We start from the raw sequence: 18,889 nt of genomic DNA on the forward strand, positions 1-18,889 counted from the left end.
TCAATTGAGATTCTAGGTAAATCACCTAAGGTAACCACTTAGACCAGGAAACTCTCACACACCTAGAAACAAGTATAGGAACGTTAAGTCTTGACTACCTTCCTCAGTGGACAATGGCTAAGCCTTAACATCTCCCCACTTTAACAGCCTAAAGACTAAAGGGACTCCAAGGAATAGGCAATGTCTATGGGAACTCAATCCTTAACTCCATGGGATCAAAGTTGATCTGTTATTCCACTGAAACCATCATGGTCAGTAATGCCTTTCTAATTATTAAGAACAATGGTCCTCAAACTTTGTCCTTAACTCTTCTGACTTTCTTGCGGTACTTGATACTATTCGTTACCTATACCTGTCACTACTCTTGCCAAGTGCCTCTTCTGTAAAATCATCTGTAATATAATGATTGACAGAGAGTAGGTGGGGCTGCCCAAGGCACTGAGAGAAAACCAGGTTCCAACTTCCAAAACATTACAGAAGTTCTGAATGGAAAAGAACTCAATATCATCTAGTCCAACTTCCTCACTTAACAAATGAGGAGTCAAGACCCCAAGACAAGTGTTCCTTCAGAAGGGATTTGGCATGTAAAAATTACCAAATGACACTCTAAAATGTTACTGTATCCTAAAAAAGTTATTTCGCTAGATTGTAAACTTCAAGGGGCAAAGGCTGTCTGTCTTGTTCCCTGTTTCCTGGAGCCCGGAACAGTGCCTGTCATGTAAGGATTGTTCAATATATGTTTATTAAACGAATTAAGGTAATTTTAAAGTATTAAATCGCTTGCAAGAAGGTGAAAATCTTCTTAGCAAAGAAAATGGGGAAACTCACTGTTTAACCATACAATGCATTAAATGTATTAAAGTCAATAAATCCAAGGTAGGCAGGAGTCCTAAAACCTTTTGAAAAGAGCAGAAGTGGCAAGAGGTATAAAACACAGATACCACCATCATTAGCAGAGCAAAGTAATTTCTTTGTAAAACAGGAGGACTAACTGCAGAGGGTAAGGCTATTTTAAAATATCTACCATTCCTATCACACTTTTCTTTGGCGGGGAATGGGGGGCGGTGGGGCAGGACGGATTACCTGCCAAATAGAGCTTGTAAACCCTGTCCAAATTTTATTATTTCTTATGCCTTACAAACTAAATAGTGAAGAGTATTCTTTGACAGTAGTTCAGTAAAATATACAAAAGGAAAAAAGACTTGATTGCTTCCTGGATTTTAACAGGGTCAAACCCAAGAATGACCACCAGAAACCAAGAGCTCTTACCTCTCTAGGGCCTCAGTCTTTGTGGGGAACTGCCCAGGATCGAGTTCTATCAGCTGCACTTCATCCCAAATCTGGCTATCAGTGACTCACTTGTGTCTGTATCTGATCAGTGTGTCTTTATGAGGGAGAAATTCTTGCATAGAACAAATCATTCAGGAAATTTTCTCAGTGCATATTCTAAGCTTTCTAGCTTCCTCCATGCTAGCAGCTGAGGGTCTTACCCATTCCGAGTAAAGAAAAAAGCCGGGTGGGAGGCGGCAACAGGATGGGGAACACGTGTGGATCTATGGCTGATTCATGTCAATGTATGGCAAAAACCACTACAATATTGTAAAATGATTAGCCTCCAACTAATAAAAATAAATAAAGAAAAAAAAAAAGAAGAAAAAAGCCCTCGAGGAGAACAATACTAATTGTCAAAATTAAACATCTTCCATTGCTCAAGAAACTAAACTCATATGGCCATAAAGCTTTTAACTCTACACTGTCTATAAATCATACGGATACTCATACAAAATCTCATCTTGGTCGCAATACTAGATAAACCATACCTAGTGTGCATGGTCAGGTTCAAGGGCTTCTTTGGGATACAAGAGTCTTTCTAGATATGGAATTCCTCAAGGGTTTCTCTATTTAAGACAAGTAAAAAAAAAAAACAAACTAGAGTTTACTGAACTGCTTAATTATTTAAGATGTAGGCAGCAGTCAAGCAGTCATCAAACCCAGTCAGATAACATTATGTATCTAGAACTTCCCCCACCCCCACCCACCACTTGAAAGGGAAAAAAATCAGTTGTTTCGAAAAGCACTGACTTGGATGAGAGGTTATTTTCATCTGACCTCCTCTATCAGCGCTGACGTTGCTACATTAGCATCTCTGTTGAATCTTTTCTCAGTACGTCACATCCCAGGGCACCACCTAAAAGCAGTATTTGGATGATGTTAAAATGGCAGCTTTTATTAGTACGTGATAACTAAAAAACGCATTCAAGAGAATTATCTAAAATCTATCTAGGATAGCGGTGAGAGCCACTCATCCTTAAAGTCCTCTCTCATACAAACATTCTCCATTAAACACTGACAGCTCCATAGTCAACACTGTCTAAAAGTTAAGCACCACACATGAACATGTATATACGTGTTCCAAACATCCTTGGAGCATCATCGTTACAATATTGTACTGCTTCCCAAACACAGAGGTACTTTCTTTGATTCATGAGACCAGGTTTAGGCAGACCAGGCTCCCCTCTGAAAAAGGCCACTTGATTTTGTTTCATAGGGTGACCATGTGATTCTCAATTTTGCAGTTATCTTCTTACTGAAAATTACCATCTATGATGCAAAGATAACTTAAAATAGTTTTTTTTTTCCATTAGTAAATTTTAGGTATTTGGTTATGAAAAAAATAATTTGGACATTTAGTCAAAATCACCTAAACAGTAAGATTAGAAATCCTCCAGAGATACCTGGGTACAAGCATTAGGTTAAGATTCAGTTGACTATTAAAACCTGGTAAATATTAAGTGATTTCAAAAGGGTTTTTTCTTTCTGCATTTACAGGGTATAAGCATGAAAATAAAATATTTCTGTATCTTGACATATAAACTTTCTATGAAAAATCTGAAAATAAGCCTGCTTTAAGTTTATGCACCTGTCTTTGAGCAACCTGAGCTTACTGAGAAAGTTGTTGGAAACTCAGAAAATCTACCATAACACTTTTTATAGCTCAGTTGATAGCATTTTAATATTTTATTCTTACCTTTATAAGGACTGCTAAAAGGAATTACCATATGAAAAAATGTCTGTACCTTCTACAAAAATCAGACATTTTCCATAGGTGGCTCAATGTCCCACGCAATGAAAGTAAACCATAACTAACATCTTCTCAGACTCTACCATGTGCTGAGAGTTGGAGTCAGCAGTTTTCACTTATTATTTCTAATTTTTACAATGATGCTAAAAGAGAGGGTCCCAGGAGAGACACTGAGGAGGCTGTGCAGGACGTTTATAGCGGAGAGCTCTTCAGAACAGGATTTGTGAGCACAGGATGGGGAAGACAGGTGAAGTAACTCATGGCTGCCGCGGAGGTCTTGGTCAATCCTAAAGTGAAGTATGGAATCTGAAAGTAATACTTTAGAGCTCCCTTGACTTAAGGCAAGGCGGCTAGACTTTTGAATTTCAGCACTGACCACTCACTGAGTCCAGGCTGCCAGGGGAGAGGGAGCCTAGCCATGGACAGCCAGACATTCCTGGGAGGATTCCTTCAGGAGGATTCCCGAAGCCATCACCACTCAAGGCAGCTGGTGGGGACGCGCCAGTCTCATTCCCCGGGGGAGGGGTCCAGGCAGTGTATTACATATACACAGAAGATACATCATGCTGCCCTATTTAACAGAAAAGAGAACGAAGAGAAAGGCAAGAGGAGTATCCAAGGTCGCTATCAGAGTGTCCTTAATGAAAATTCATCTTAGGTTTCAAAACGAGGACCTTGTGTGTTTCTCTTCTGCAGGCAATGAAAAGTACAGAAAAATCGCTGTATTTACCTTTTTGCCATAGTTGCCAGGAAGTTCATAGCTCATTTTCATATTTAGCTGAAGTAACCACATTTACCTGGGTTACTGCTATACTCCCTGCACTCTCTTGATTTCTCACTTCTTGATTCTATTTTGAGCTTTCTTCATCTGCATGGTCTCCTTTTCGTATATTTATATCCCGCATTATGAAACAGCCCACCTCACCCTCATCACCTCTGAGGAGAAGAGCACCCAGCCATTCACACAGGAGGTGAACAAGCACAGCCATACAGTAACGGTCACTCTGCGGTCTCCTTCAGTAAGCCACATCCTCACCCACTTTTACTGTCAAAAAGTGCTTTCTACCTTGTAAATGTTTCTCCTTCTTTAACCTCAAACTTAATTTCTTTAAGAAGAGTTGGTAGTCCAGCAAATACCATCACATATATAAAGGCCTGAATGAACGACTGAATGAGCTGTCTACAATAAAAGTCTTATTTATGTTTCAACACTTTGTTTTAAATTCTTGGGACTTTCAAATCAATGTTTCTCATTATGTTTATAATCTTAGGACAGCATGAATCATCTGCAAGGATTTTTAAAATTTCTGTTTCCATTTTTATGCCAAGACACATATATGAGCCCTATGAGGTCCATCTGTGTGTTGCTGTGTGATTTTGGCATTTATGAATTTGATTTCATTGTTGCCAAAATACTGTTTCAACTGTCAAACTTTAATAAAGGTGGACTGATAATTCACAATGGGGCAATACATAATCAAGTGATTAAGAGTTCAGAGTCAGACTTAGTCTAGCTTCACCACCTGCTAGCTCTGTGACATTAGAAAAATTAATCATTCTGTACCTCAATTTCTCTATCTGTAAGGTGGAGCTGGTAACAGTACCTCCATCATGAAGTGAAAGTGACAGTTGCTCAGTCGTGTCCAACTCTTTTCGACCCCATGGACTGTATCCAGACAGGCTTCTCTGTCCATGGGATTTCCCAGGCAAGAATACTGGGGTATGTGGCCATTACCTCCATCATAGATTTGTGTTAAATAAAAAAATTCAAGTAGAGAATTTAAAACAGTGTTTGCTTAGTAGCTTGTACTCAGTAAATGTTAAATATTTATTATTACAACAAGAATAGTCACGCCACCTGGAAACCAAGATGCCTTAAGTGAAGGTTAGTTCAAGGGGAGAAAAAGTAGCCGTGAAGCTTTATCATTAAGTACATGATAAGAATAACAAACTCACAAGAACCTTACTGTGGCGATCAGTGTCAGGACCTTGTTTAGAAAAGCAAGTAACTTTCAGCTAAACATCACCCAATATTAAAAGAATGCTCACTTTATTAGTACTTAAAGTGTTGTATCAAGTTTTGTTTGACAACATGTGAAATCTTTAAGTATTAATAAAAGGTGCTTATACCTAGATTTAGGTTTGTTATATATTAGGTAACATTGTTAAATGAGTATGTTATTGCCCATACATTATTCAAGTTTCACCAACACCCGGCTATGTCATCGTAACTTCGCTCATATTCATTCTTCTATGGCTAAAAGCCAATCATTTAGCCATTTTCAAAGGTTTATACTCTGAGCAAGAATATGGTGACTAACACAGTGACATATAAACAAGGGGAAAAAAGGAATCCTCGCTACCCACCCTGAGTGAGGACTTAGCCTCACTCACTGGGCAACCTGTTTGCAAGTAGCAGGAGGCAGGCATGAATCAAGTAAGAAGCATGAATGACCTATATCTACTTTCGCAGAGTTCAATAAAACAAAAAGCATGTAGGTTTCTCATTTCTTCTTTGGTGCATGGAAATTTTGCATGTGTGCTCAGTCATGTCCAACTCTTTGCAACCCCATGGACTGTAACCCACCAGGCTCCTCTGTCCATGGGATTTTCCAGGCAAGAATATTGGAGTGGGCTGCCATTTCCTTCTCCAGTGGAAATTTTACTGGAATTAAAATAAGCTTCACCACCACTTCTTGAAAAATAACATCTCACAGACTTGTAGATATGCTATCGTGAAGAAGAGTTAAACTTTCCCTTGCTTTTTCCTCTTAGTTTTATAATGTGGTTTATATAACTTGTGTCAAAAATTATTTTATACTGTTCTAAAACTGGCAAAACTCTGATTTCTCAAATCCAACTATTAACCATATTTCCTAATTTATACAAGAGAGAAGGAACATTATTTCTGCTGAAGGCTGCACCACCAGGACCAGCACAGACGTGCTCATTATCTAATGACAGCATGAATACCAGGCAGCATGGTACTCTGCTGCTTGGAGGGGCAAGACTCAACCGGACACATCACAGTAAGAAGTCATAACACAAAAATCATGTAGGTCATTCTTAATAAGGCCAAAGCAAAGGAATTTCCATTTCCCATGCATAGTGGAAGGTTGAGAGCGCAAACCTTCTAAGGTCAATAAGGCTAATATAAAAGAATATCTTATTTGAGGGTTTTTCTGATTGTGTTAATAGTTTTGAATTAACATATTTAAAGTATTCATATTGTTTTCTACTGGATATAACCTCCTTGAAGGCAGGTGGGTTTGTCTTTGTTTTTTCCCCCAGTTTTACTCTTTGACGTATTCTTAGAACCTAAATCAAATATTTGGCACACAGAAGCGGCTCAATATATTTTTGTTAAAGGGATGAGTAAATGACAGAAACTCCTAAGATTGTATGTGGCAACTGAGAGTTACAAGGTCAAGGTACTTTCTGGCCTATCACACTCCTTTTTCTAAGTCATTAAGCAGCTCTAGCCATTTAGAGAAAAGTATTTGTAAATTTTAAATAATAATGATAAGAGCAGGTTTTGGTATATATGAACTTTATTCTGGTTTTATTAGTATCAAGTACAAACATAATTGACTTATTTGGATAAATGTAGTAATCTGAAGGTAGATATTAGAGGAACAACATTGTGAGTTTCAAAAATTCAGGCTGTTACAACAAAGTCATCTTACACAGGCTGAGAAAATGCTACTAGAAAATAAATCTAGGTAAATAACTTCTATTCTATTCCATCACTTTATAATGAATGAAGTTATTATTTGGTAACTCAAGAAATGTAATTTATGAATACAGCCAAGAACACACATATAAAAATAAGATGATGGCTGTTATTCCTAAAATGTCTGAGAATAAACACAGGTCTGTATTCTATTAGGAAATAACATCACACCCCACCCACTAAGCGACAAAGTAGCACTCACTTGATTAGCGCCAAGAAAAAAGGTATTTCCATCGGCTCTCAAGGACTCTCTCAACTACAGATAGGTTAAGAATTATACAGACTTAAATATACACCTTAGTCCAGTATGCAGGCATTTTTCAATTCTTCAGAACAATAGTGGGGAAGACTTCACATAGATTACAAACCCCAGATAACTTGTAACATATGCAGCATAGGAGGCACAGATTCATTGAGCATTCATTTTCAACACTGAAGGAAGTTTTTGCAATGGTAAATAGTAGACAGAACACACTGCATAAACCCCGCAACAGAAATTAAAATTAAACAGTACCTAATAATCAATGGGCAATCCTAACAATCGACTATCTAAAAAATGGTACTGGTATTCGTTTTTGAAACTCAGGAAGTTTTTTCTCCCCCCACCTTTTTTTTAAATAACATTTTGCAAACACGACACAGATACAACCATCCAAAGTGAAGGGGGGTCGGGGGGGGGGTTGCTATTCTACCTCATCCTAGTGACATGAGCATACTTCTGAGAGAATGCATGACAATTTACATTTGAAATTTTAGATCTGATTTTAGTTCTTGCCCTCTGGTAATGTTAGGAAAAAACAAGGCAAGATCATCACTTAAGAAGCCTGGGGAGCAGATCAGAACCCAAGGGAGTCTGGATAACACAGACAGGACTGTCCTAAAGCTGTGTTTTATTTAGCTGGGTCTCATTGGGTTCTGGGCTCCCCTAGTGCCTCAGATGGTAATGAATCTGCCTGCAATGCAGGAGACCTGAGTTCAGTCCCTGGGTCAGGAAGATCCCCTGAAGAAGGAAATGACAACTCAGTCCAACATTCTTGCCTGGAGAATCCTGTGGACAGAGGAGCCTGGCAGGCTACAGCCCACTGACTCACAAAAGAGTCAGACAGGACTGAATGACTAGCACTTCCACTGGGTTTGAGAACCAAACCTAGAGAATTCCCTGGTGATCCAGTGATTAGGACTCTGCCCACTCCCTGTAGGGAGAACTAAGACCCCCTGCCATGTAGCACAGCTTAAAAAAAAAAAAAAAAGAACCAACTTAAAGCTTAAAACTTAAGCAATGAAGTACTGTGATGACCTCTGAGGACTGTAATTAGCATCCTCTGTGTACAATGGTAGAGAAGTACACAGTGAGTTGTGTAGCCAGGTTAAGATCTAGCAAATCTAAATTTTCAGTTTCTCCAAAACAGCTCCAATACTTTTGATTATGTCTGAAATCTGTTCTGTTCTCTCCCTTTTCATTGCCACTATTTCACCTCCTATGTAGGTTTCTGCAAGGAGTCTCTAAAAAATCTTAGTACTTTCAGTCTTAGCCTTTCCAATTCATTTTCCACCTGACAGCTAGTTCGAGAACCTAAGGGAAACCATGTTACTCCCCAGCTGAAAACTCTCTATTAAGTTAGAACAAAGTCCAAACTCCTTGGCCCATCCTCTGACCTCTTGTTTGTCTCCAGTCTGATTTCTTACCACTTCCCACCTCCTTTCACCTTCCCCTCAAGCCATAGGTTCTAGGTCTCTAGAACTACACAGGATAAAACATTTCACAAGAACATCTGGGACATGACCTGTCCCAAATGAATGATGTTTCTGGAGTTTTGATACCTTGAGTCTAAAGTAGCACAATGACTGAAAAAACTAAATGTCACCTCATTCTCTTCTATTCCTCTTCTATCTAACTGCAGGTTCTGGCTTATTAGCAGGTTGGTAATCAATTTTAATGACTTGTGGGCACCTTTCTCAACACCTCACATGGGAGATGAAGGGGTAACCAACCAGGGGAACAGGACCTGTTCTGGTGCAGAGGATTTGGGGCGGTGAGAGGGTGACTAGGGAGACAAGGGTGGATGCAGAGCTGCTACAGGTTAGAGGGGACAGTGCAGGTAAGGGATATTTGAGGACCCCCAGTTTGGGGGAGGGGTACTAGCTGAGCCCTAGGCACAGTGCAGGCACATGATAATGGGGAGGTGTTGCTGCCCGCACCAGGTGTTGGCACACCTCAGTGAGGTCATGTCAACAAACCTAGATCATCCCTGGTCCACCCCTTACCCTCCCAGAACATGTCACTGCGGCTGTGGAACCTGTAGGAAAAAGACTCCAGGCCCTACCTCTATTCTGTGAGCTGTTGGTCCCCTGGAAATGAGTATTTAGCCTGTCTCCCCTTCCCCCAGCTCCTCCATCCTGCCACCTCAGCGGTGTGGCCCTCGTAGGGACCAACGTGACCCTGAGCTGCCAGTCCCCGAGGAGTAAGCCTGCTACCCAGTCCAGTGGGAGTGGTTACCCCCATCCTCCCAGGTTTTCTTGGCACCTGTTTTAGGTGAGGGAACTTCTGGAGACAAATGAGAGTGTGGCTGGGGTAGAGGAAAGATGAGGGCCAGAGGGACTGGGGTGCAAGGGGAGGCGATGCTGAAAAGCACTGTGGTGGGGGGCGGGGGAAGGAGGGTGTGGGGAGGGGGCTGAAGAAAGAGGCCTGCCAGGTGCAGACACATGCTGTAGCCTATGCCACTCAAGAGGTGCTGGGGCTGGAAGATCTGGGTTCAAGTAGAAAAGAACCAACCAGAGAGTGTTGCACAGTTAAGTATAGCGTCACTATGTGAGTTAATTAAGTTAGTATTTGTAAAGCACTTAGAACAGTGCAGACACACTCTAGATGCAATATCAGCATGACTATTTTGTGAAATGTGCTTTGGTTACACATACACAAACATCTATTTATGCTCATATAGGCCACAGGGTAAAATACATTTCTTCTTGTATGTTCAAAAAGACGCATGGCTTTGGTTTTTCTTTCTAGTATATAAATTAAGGAATGAGATATATCATGGATATAACTGCAATTCAAACTATAAAAAAAATTACTTATGGAAACATAAATTTCTAGAACTGGTACATCTGCTGTTGTCCCAAAACCAGTGACTCCACCCTTTGACCTGGTCCTGGATGACAGCCCCCCACCAGTTGAATGTGGGGTCTAGGGCATACCTTCATGCATTACAGCAAATGGTTTTTCAACTGAAAGGCATGACTTTTAAACAGGTTGTAGCACCAGGAGCTTAATGTCCACACAATCCATAGACCACGCTCACAATACTGAAACTGGTGCTCTAGTATCCTGACTCCTTCTTCCCTGGAAAGGAGACTCTGACGGTAAATGATACACTGCGGTAAGTCAACGGCCTCACACAGAAAGCCCTCAAGTATCTGTTGATGAATAACAAGAAAAAACAAAAAAAGTTCTTATTTCAGACCTTAGTATTTAAAGAAACCCTGTGATGAATCTGTCAGATGAGTGTGATGAAAGGGAATGGGTAAGATTTCCAAGTCCTCCCCAGATGCCTGGCCTTTAGCCAAGAGTTAAGTTCCAAATCTCTCCTGGCTCCTCCGGGCAGTGGAATTCCAAGGGCCTGGGAGCTCTACATCAGCCAAGAAAGAAACAGAAAAGATGCTCAAAGTTCTAAATTAGGGGTCTTTAATTGTAGTGCCCATATGCCTTCTTTAATGATTGATCAAGGCACCTTAAACCTGAGGGACTCCTGTCAATCCCAGTTTTGTATATATTTTTTAGGCATGAAGCTTGGCTGCTGAATTTAGAATAGTCAAAGGAATACAGGTTAATCATACTATTTAAGTATAAGTGGAATACTGTGGGATCATCAACATTTTCAAGATATAGTTGATAAAACCTATAGACACCAGTCCATCCTAAAAGAGATCAGTCCTGGGTGTTCATTGGAAGGACTGATGCTGAAGCTGAAACTCCAATACTTTGGCCACCTCATGCGAAGAGCTGACTCATTGGAAAAGACCCTGATGCTGGGAGGGACTGGAGGCAGGAGAAGGGACGACAGAGGATGAGATGGCTGGATGGCATCACCAACTTGATGGGCATGAGTCTGAGTAAACTTCGGGAGCTGGCGATGGACAGGGAGGCCTGAGGTGCTGCGATTCATGGGGTCGCAAAGGGTCGGACACAACTGAGTGACTGAACTGACTGAACTGATAAGAATTTGGGGTGAGTCTTTCAGATTCAGAGTACATTATTCAGTAAGTTTCACATCAATCTCATCTCACTCACACTAGATTTAATATGTCCTATATCCTGTTCTGTCCTGTTAGTTGCTCAGTAGTGTCCGATTCTTTGCGACCCCATGGACTGTAGCCCACCAGGCTCCTCTGTCCACAGAATTTTCTAGGCAAGAATACTGGAGTGGGTTGCCATTCCCTTCTCCAGGGGATCTTCCCCACCCAGGAATTGAACCTGAGTCTCCTGCGTTGCAGGCAGATTCTTTACCATCTGAGCCACCAGGGAAGCTCCCATTAACGTCCCATAAATTTTAAAACACATGATGAAAAAATATTAATATCATCTTTCAAATGTTCAAGAGAGTGCATGGATTTCAAAACTCTTTTGGGAGTACACAGCAAAAAAACTGAACACTATAACCCCAAAGCTGTTCTGGTCAATATAATAGCCACTAAACTTACTTATCTTTTTAAGTTAACTTTTATTGAATTATAGTTGCTTTAAAATGTTGCATGAGTGAGATATAAATGAATTAAAATTGAGATTAAAATCCAGTGGCACAGTCTCATTGGTCACTTTTCAAGTGTTCCATTACTGCCTGTGGCTAGCAGCTATTGCACAGTAGCTGCTAGACAGTGTAGATAGGTTTTGCCCCAGCCAACTGAGATTGTAATACTTTATTCCTTACAGGAAAGCTCCTCCTCCTCCAACGGTGAACCGTATCCCTGGACTGGTCAAGGTTCCTCCTACTCAGGGGTAAAGCAACAGGGAGCGCAAGAAGAACGAACTTCCAACAAGACCCCCGCCCCCTCGGAGGTCTGAGGGTGTAGCCAAGAGAATCCTTTCATAAAATAAAGCCTTCTTTAATATTCTGAATAACAACTTTTTACCTATATTGTTCAATATGGTAGCCACTAGCCACACGTTGCTATTTATAATTTAAAATGTAATTAATTAAAATGAAACAATTAAAAATTCAGTTCTTCAAGCACACTAACCACATTCCAAAAGCTTAATAGCCTTTGGCTAGTGGTTCTTGCCCTGAACTGCAGCAGATATAGAACACTTCCTCATTACAGAAAGTTTTATTGAACAGCACTGCTTTATACTATGGATCGCCTCATTTTTTTTTCTTTTCACATATCCTCTTAATGAAGGATCCAGAATATTTCACTCTACTTTCCAGTAGATCTCCCAAAATGCCTGGAAATAAACTCAGGTGCCTATTCACGCAGAGTTTTAGGTGTGCTTACTAGAGTCCTCACCTCCAAAACCAAAAGCCTAAATATACGTTTGTATGGCTGGGAGTCTATTCTTTCAGTATATGTATCAAATCTTCATCAGATTCAAAAGCAGACAAGAAAACTGGAACACACAAGTTTTCTGGTGGCAACGGCTTGGGAACGAAAGAAATGGAAGGAGATAAATCTGACTAAATCTTTCATATGAACACTTCTGAGTGGCAGACCACATTCTGAAAAATCTTTCAACGATAATGCAGAAAGTCTGGTGTGCTAACATCAGAAAAGTCCTTAGAGACAGGCAGTCTTAAAATGTTCACGCACGGACAACAGTATTGGTGGGCTCCAAGTTATCTTTGCCCTATTTGTTCTCACAGGACAGATAATGACAAGTCTTGATAGTTACAGCAAAAGATCAAATATACCACACTGTGATTTGTCTGCTAAAGCACAATATTTGTTCCAAAGATTACAATGAATTACTGATGAATAAAGATCAAGACAATGTCCCTAAAAAGTTAATCATCTTGCTTGCTAGGCAGAAGACTCCCCACCACTTATAAGTTTATCTGATAAACAACCAGCACTGACCCAGCAAAGACAAGTTCTTTAGGTCATATGATCACCTTGCATTTCATCTTCAGGTAGAGCCAGACTAAAGCATCCAACTCTCAAGAGTCAAATTTCTGGAGAACACCCAAAAATATGGGACTTGAGAATGAGTTTTGCAGGGCATCAGATTAACTGACTTAAGTGTGAATCCGGCATCTGGCTCCGAATTCCAAGTAGGTCTCTCAACTACTACAGTATGGGCTGTGCTGAGTCCTCTTCCTCCTTTGAAGTAAGTCATCACACTTGTGGTTTGCTTCTGTCATTCGATACTAAGTACTGCACTGCATACCATCCCCTGTGTTGTCTGGTACAGCTTTTGAACTCTTAGGTGTGGGTATACAAATTTCAACTACACTGTAAGCTCTTGGACTCTGTATTACAGTTCTTCTCTCCACCAAGCAGACAGTAAACACTCAAGCATTTAGAAAATGGAGATGACGACAAGGCAAAGAAAAGGACAGAAAATCACCCATTTGTTTATCTGACTCCAAAATTAGGGCTGGAATTGTTAGCAGATTCATTTTCTCCTGGCAAACAAACAGAAAGCAACAAAACTTCAGAACCAAACGATACCAAACGTGTAGCAAGTCAGTCTCAAACATACCCATTTTATCCAAAAAACTGAACAAATACCAGTAACAGGACATGTCAGACTTTGCAGCAATTAAAAAAAAAAAAGTTTATATCTGACTTTAAGTTAAAATCCTGTGCACTTAGAAATACATATATTCGCTTGGATAGTATTTAAAAATAGTACTTTGCTAGCAAAATCCAAGAGTCACCATATGACAAGGTTGTTACATCAACATATTGAAACTATGATTCAGTGGAAGTTTCAGGGAAAAACTGAAGTTACTATATATCGTCCTTCCTTTCAAACTTGGAAGAATTTATTTACTGGGTCTTCATAGTTGAATCTTGAGAGCTATTTAAATAAATCCACTGGACCAGAAATGTAACTGATGCACATGGCGCTCCTCCCCAGGAGCCTCTGACATGAGTTCACAGTTAACTGAGCTGCATTATTCTGGACAAGATATATCTCCATGTCCATATCTCACTGCACGACTTTGTTTCTATTCTGCAAATTCCAAAGCAAAAAGGATTGTTGAATTTCTTTTTGTGGTTCTCATTAACAGAATCAAGTGAAAGATATCTCTGAATTACTTGTTCTAAATTGGCATTTCTGAAACTGGGATTGAAAGATTTGTTTCAGGGGTTTGCGATGATTCTCTGAGAATTTCCTAAGGTTGCCTTTTGATTCTCACAATCATAATCTGGAACATAATCATAAACATCCACCTCATAACTGTGTAAGCCTATGATTTCAGTGACCACGTGTGTATCTATGTTTAAGATTACATTCATCTTAAGTCTCCAAGAGGGAGAGTTTAGTTTTTAAGGAAGTATTTCTCAAATTGGGTTTCAAAGTCTATGTTTTGAGGTTAAAATCTGAACACTGCTCTAGATTTTTATACTTTCCAACATTATCCTTCAAGGCTTTGTTTATTTGGTGAATTTAATAATGTATCCAGTGCCTACTTATGTCCTAGGCACTGGACATACTATTGGGAATAAGAGATCAGAACTTGTCTTTATGGAGCTTATAATTCCGATAGGAAAGACCAATGCTATTAAAGAAGTCTGGTTCCTTGGTTGAAATCACACTTAAGGAATTGTTTACTGAAAAAAGAAAACAAAAAACAGTGATCTGGTCACCTCACCAACTGCTACTGTGGATTAGAGAATCCATCATCAACATCCATATAGTCTCAAAATATTCTAAGAGCTTGAGGTCAATCTGATCTTATCTGCTTGGAGACAGAGAAAACGATCCTCTTTTGAAAATTCTTCAGAGAAGCCCAGTCTCCTTTCTTTGCTTTAGGTTATGCTTCTCATAACTGGACAAAGATGCAACCCAACTAGAGATTTTCTGGCTTTTTGAGAAACAATTTTATAATCAGTGAGACTCATAAGCAGCTTTGGACAACACCCTTTGTCCTTCTGATTGGGAAATCTCTATGGACCAAAAAAAAAAAAAAAAATCAATGAGGCTAAAACAATTACAAACGCCTAAAGGGCACTTCTAAACTCAAAAAAGTTCATGGATAGAGGCTAAACAGCACAATGCAAAAACTCCCCTGAACTTAACCTTAACAACCTTGAATAGAACAAGGAATGAGATTCAGAGAACAGTGGTTACTATTAGCTACTATTTATCCTATCTATAAACTATTACTTTCATGACATCCTTGTCTAAAATGGAGAGGGAGGGGGACCTAAAGATAACATGTTATCAGGTAAATTAATCTAATTTTCTAATTGAGAAATGGGTGTCAGATTCCCTAAAAATAGTTAATAGGAAAAAAAAAAATAGTTAATAGGTTTGAAATACCTTGGTTTCTGGACCAAAGTTTCTAAGCCACAATGTCCTCAAATGAACACTTGAGACAAGATCTCCAGAATTTTGGAGCCATCTCCTTCTCCAGTGTGAGTATGACAGTTCCAACTGGGTTTTTTACCCCGCCATGGAGTTCCAAAAAAGTGTCAGCCCTGCCAGAAATGAAGCACACTGATCCTGTAACTCTGAACAAGTAGTAGTTCCGTGAACTAGGGGGAAAGTCTTCTACCAGAATCTTTCAGCAGACACTGCAAGGAGGGCACCAACCAACTTACCTAAAAAAAACAACTCCGTATCTGCCAATACTACAAACCTGAACTCCCAGATTAAAAGTCAGCAGGAACAGAAAACTGTAACCGACTGGAGGTAACATTTCCAGCCCAAATTCAGTCTCTGTACTGAAACCTTCAGTACACAAGGATGGCCAGACGCACAGTGAGAGCTTCACTTGTCACCACATCCGGCACAACAGCTAAGGCAGGGAAACACAGGCTTTCAAGAAGGAGCTTCGTCAGAAACACTGCAGGGCCTCAAGCCAACGTAACTCTGGAGGCAACACACTCAAATTTCGGACCAAGTATCAGCCAGGCTAACTTTAACTGTGCCCTAACTCCACAAAAGCAATACAGTATCTGGCTACAACCGAGCCTTCCCAATTCTCCAAAGCATCTCAAGACTTGATCGCCCTTCGAGTTAGAAGCAAGCTCAAGGCAGAAGCAAGACTGACACAAAGGCCATCGTCTGAAGGCGCCTTTCGTAAGGCTCTGCCCCTGCCACTCACTTGAAAATTCCTAAACTGGGGGGTAGCGGGGGGGAGCTCAGCACCTCCCCCCCTCCCCCGCGTCTATCCCTGCTCCACCCTGCCCCGGCCGGTAAGCCTCTGCCTGGGAGCCCCCCGGCCTGGAACAAAGCGAGAGGCCCGGGCGGTGGGGGCGAGAGGCGCCGGCTGCACGGGACCGCCGCCGGGAGCACAATGCGAAACTACCAACTTCACAGCGCAAGAACATCCTCGATTGGCAAGAGAGAGGGGCGGCGGCAGGCACGCCCAACTTCAAACTCAGAAAACCTACGGGCTGGCGGCCATCTGGAAAAAAAAGTCCCCCCCTTCCCAGGGAGAGAAGAAAAAAGGCGGAGGAGATGCGAATGGCCCACCGGGCCCCGGAGGGGAGCCCTGCGCTCAGACCGGCCCCCGCCCCCGAGGCCCGCTTCCCCGCCTTCTCTCTGCCTCTGGTTTGCTGCCCCAGGCCGGGCGGCCGGTTACCTTGATGCGCTCCCGGCACTGGGACGGGGTCCGCTCGTAGCCCAGCTCGGCCAGGGCCCGGGACACGCGCTCGTACATGGCCGGCCCGGGGGCCTTGCTGCCGAACACCGTGCCGGCTCCCTCCAGCTGCTGGTACCGTGCCTCCACCAGCCGCTCGTTGCCCCACACTGCGATGAGCGCGTTCGTCTCTGCCGGCGTCCACGACATGCCCCGGCAGGCGGCGGCGGCGGCTGCCGCAGCCCCGCCACCACCGCCGCCACCAGGGGAGAAGGAGACCGAGGACGAGGCGGCGCTGCGGCCCCCCAGCCCCAGCCCGAGACCCCCGGACGCCGCTGCCCCCGAGCCCGCCGCACTGCCCGGCCCGAGCGGGGAGGCACCCCGAGGCGTGGAAGGGTCGGACAGCGATGGGTTTCCGTCGCTCAGGCCATCAGGAGAAGCCGGGGAGAGCACCTCCATCTTCGGGATTTTTAGCGGCGAGTTGGCGGGCAGCTCCGAGCCACAGGGCGCAGCCATCTTCCAAGCGGCCGCCGCTGCACCGCCCGGAAGTGACGCGCCCTCACATCCGGCCGCCCCGGACTCCGGGGCTGCCCTCGGGCCTGGCTTGCTGGTAGGCGGGCGGCTGCGGGCCCCGGCGGCCGCGTGGAGGCCGCCCGCCGTCCCCGGCCTTTCTCCGCGCACTCGGCCGCGGCGCGCGCTCCTCTCCCGGGGCGAGGGGCGGGAATGAGGCTCGCCGGATCCCCGAGCGGAGGAGAAGGGTGGGGGCATGAGGGCGCCGGTGTGAGGAACAGATTGAAACCTTCCCACTTCCTCTCCAATCTCAGCCCCCGGGAGGAGGGGTGAGGCCCGCGAAGGGGCCCGGAGTTAAGGAGGACTTGACCATTTCGCTCTCTCGCTCTCCTCCCTCGGCTCTGCCGCTCCCCTCTTCGGAACTGGCCTCGGGGTGCAGGGGCTGACGCCCCGGGCGGAGGCTGGGGAGCCCCGCGCCGGGCTCAGCCAGGAAGGCGCCGAGGCTGCTGGGAGAGCATTCCTGGTGAAGACTTTTAAAAAGCATCTGGGAACCAGGCTTGGTTTGTGCTCTGTAGCTTTTCGAGACTCCCAAGCGCAGTATTTGAAGAGCAACTCCTATTCCAGTTCTGATCTATTTTCCAGTTAGTCTAGATGGGGGTGACGGTTTGTAGAACAGTTAGACGTCTTTATTGCGCTTGCACGATCTGTCTACAGCTTAAATGAGTATGAACTCCCAGCCTCAGCAGAAAACTTACTTTCCCATACCGTTCTCCGTCTCCCTAATTGGGAAGTTACATCGTTTTTCCTGCAGTTTTTCATACTCTCCAGTGTAAGGCGACGAAAAAAGGACTGTCAGTTATGATGGCTCTTGTGACCTCCAGTAATTAGTGGTAATCGTTCCATAAAGTGCTGCAGTTTAATGAACGTTAAACACCCCGAGTCCAGTACATGTTGTTAGCTATTTCAGTATTCTTCAAAGCCAAACATCTAATCTTAGATGCTAAACTTGAAGGCCCCAGCTGGTGGTTGTTGTTGTTGTTGTTGTTTTTCAAATATAAATAAGCTATGCAATGGTTTTTTTTCTTTTAATGGCAAATATATGTTAGGTTTAAAAAAAAAAAGCTGAGGTCATCTGCATTTTAAACTTAAAATCAGGGCTTCCCTTTGTGGCTCAGTGGTAAAGAATCCACCTGCCAATGCAGGCGCGTGGGTTCAATCCCTGATGGGGGAAGATCCCACATGCTGTGGAGCAGCTAGGCCAGCCTGCCACTGTTACTGAAGCCAGGGCCTCTAGATCCTGTGTGCCACAAGAGACGCCACCGGGATGAGAAGCCCACACACGGCCAACTAGACCTCCTGGGCTCCTGGCAACTAGAGAAAAGTAGTACAGCAAGGAAGACCTGAGCACAGCCAAAAATAAGCTCAGAATCACCCCAGAGAATGGCAGGGTTGTCATTGGAAAGCCAAAGGAATAAGCAACAGGGACAAAGTAGAGGAGATAATTGTCTCTCTCTGCCATTTTAAAATGTCACCGTACTTTATAAGATAGGAATATGAAGAAACACAAATTTCAACATTTATGCTATCTCTTCCTTTTTTTCTAAGAAAAAGCTATAGTCTAGTAGATGTATAACTGATTCCTATTGCTCTACACCTGCAACTAACACAACACTGTAAATCAACTCTCCTCCAATAAAAATTCAAAACTGGGGTGGATGGGAGGGAGGCTCAAGAGGGAGGGGAAGTGTGTATACTCCTGGCTGACTCCTGTTGTTATAGGACGGAAACCAACACAATGTTGTAAAGCAATTA

The 18,889-nt window shown here is 42.8% G+C and overlaps 1 protein-coding gene across 7 annotated transcripts in view; it reads right to left on the reverse strand.

The window, feature by feature from the left end:
• Positions 1-18,158, reverse strand: part of MSANTD2 (Myb/SANT DNA binding domain containing 2) — a 31,523-nt gene extending 13,365 nt beyond the window's left edge. For 4 of the 7 annotated variants that reach the window (XR_010663416.1, XM_065937316.1, XM_065937314.1 and 1 more), the window contains exon 1: positions 16,571-18,158. Coding sequence is in view for 5 of the 7 variants with exons in the window: in XM_065937316.1 (XP_065793388.1) it covers positions 16,571-17,335 (765 nt within the window). In the remaining 2 variants the exon portion in view is untranslated. Of the gene's footprint in view, positions 1-2,109; positions 2,189-3,218; positions 3,447-16,570 lie in introns of those variants that run through there. The other 3 variants (XM_065937313.1, XM_065937311.1, XM_065937312.1) reach the window with 3 other exon arrangements.
• Positions 18,159-18,889: the final 731 nt, after the last annotated feature.

This window comes from Muntiacus reevesi, chromosome 5 (assembly GCF_963930625.1).
Source record: "Muntiacus reevesi chromosome 5, mMunRee1.1, whole genome shotgun sequence".
Classification (NCBI taxonomy): Eukaryota; Metazoa; Chordata; class Mammalia; order Artiodactyla; family Cervidae; genus Muntiacus; species Muntiacus reevesi.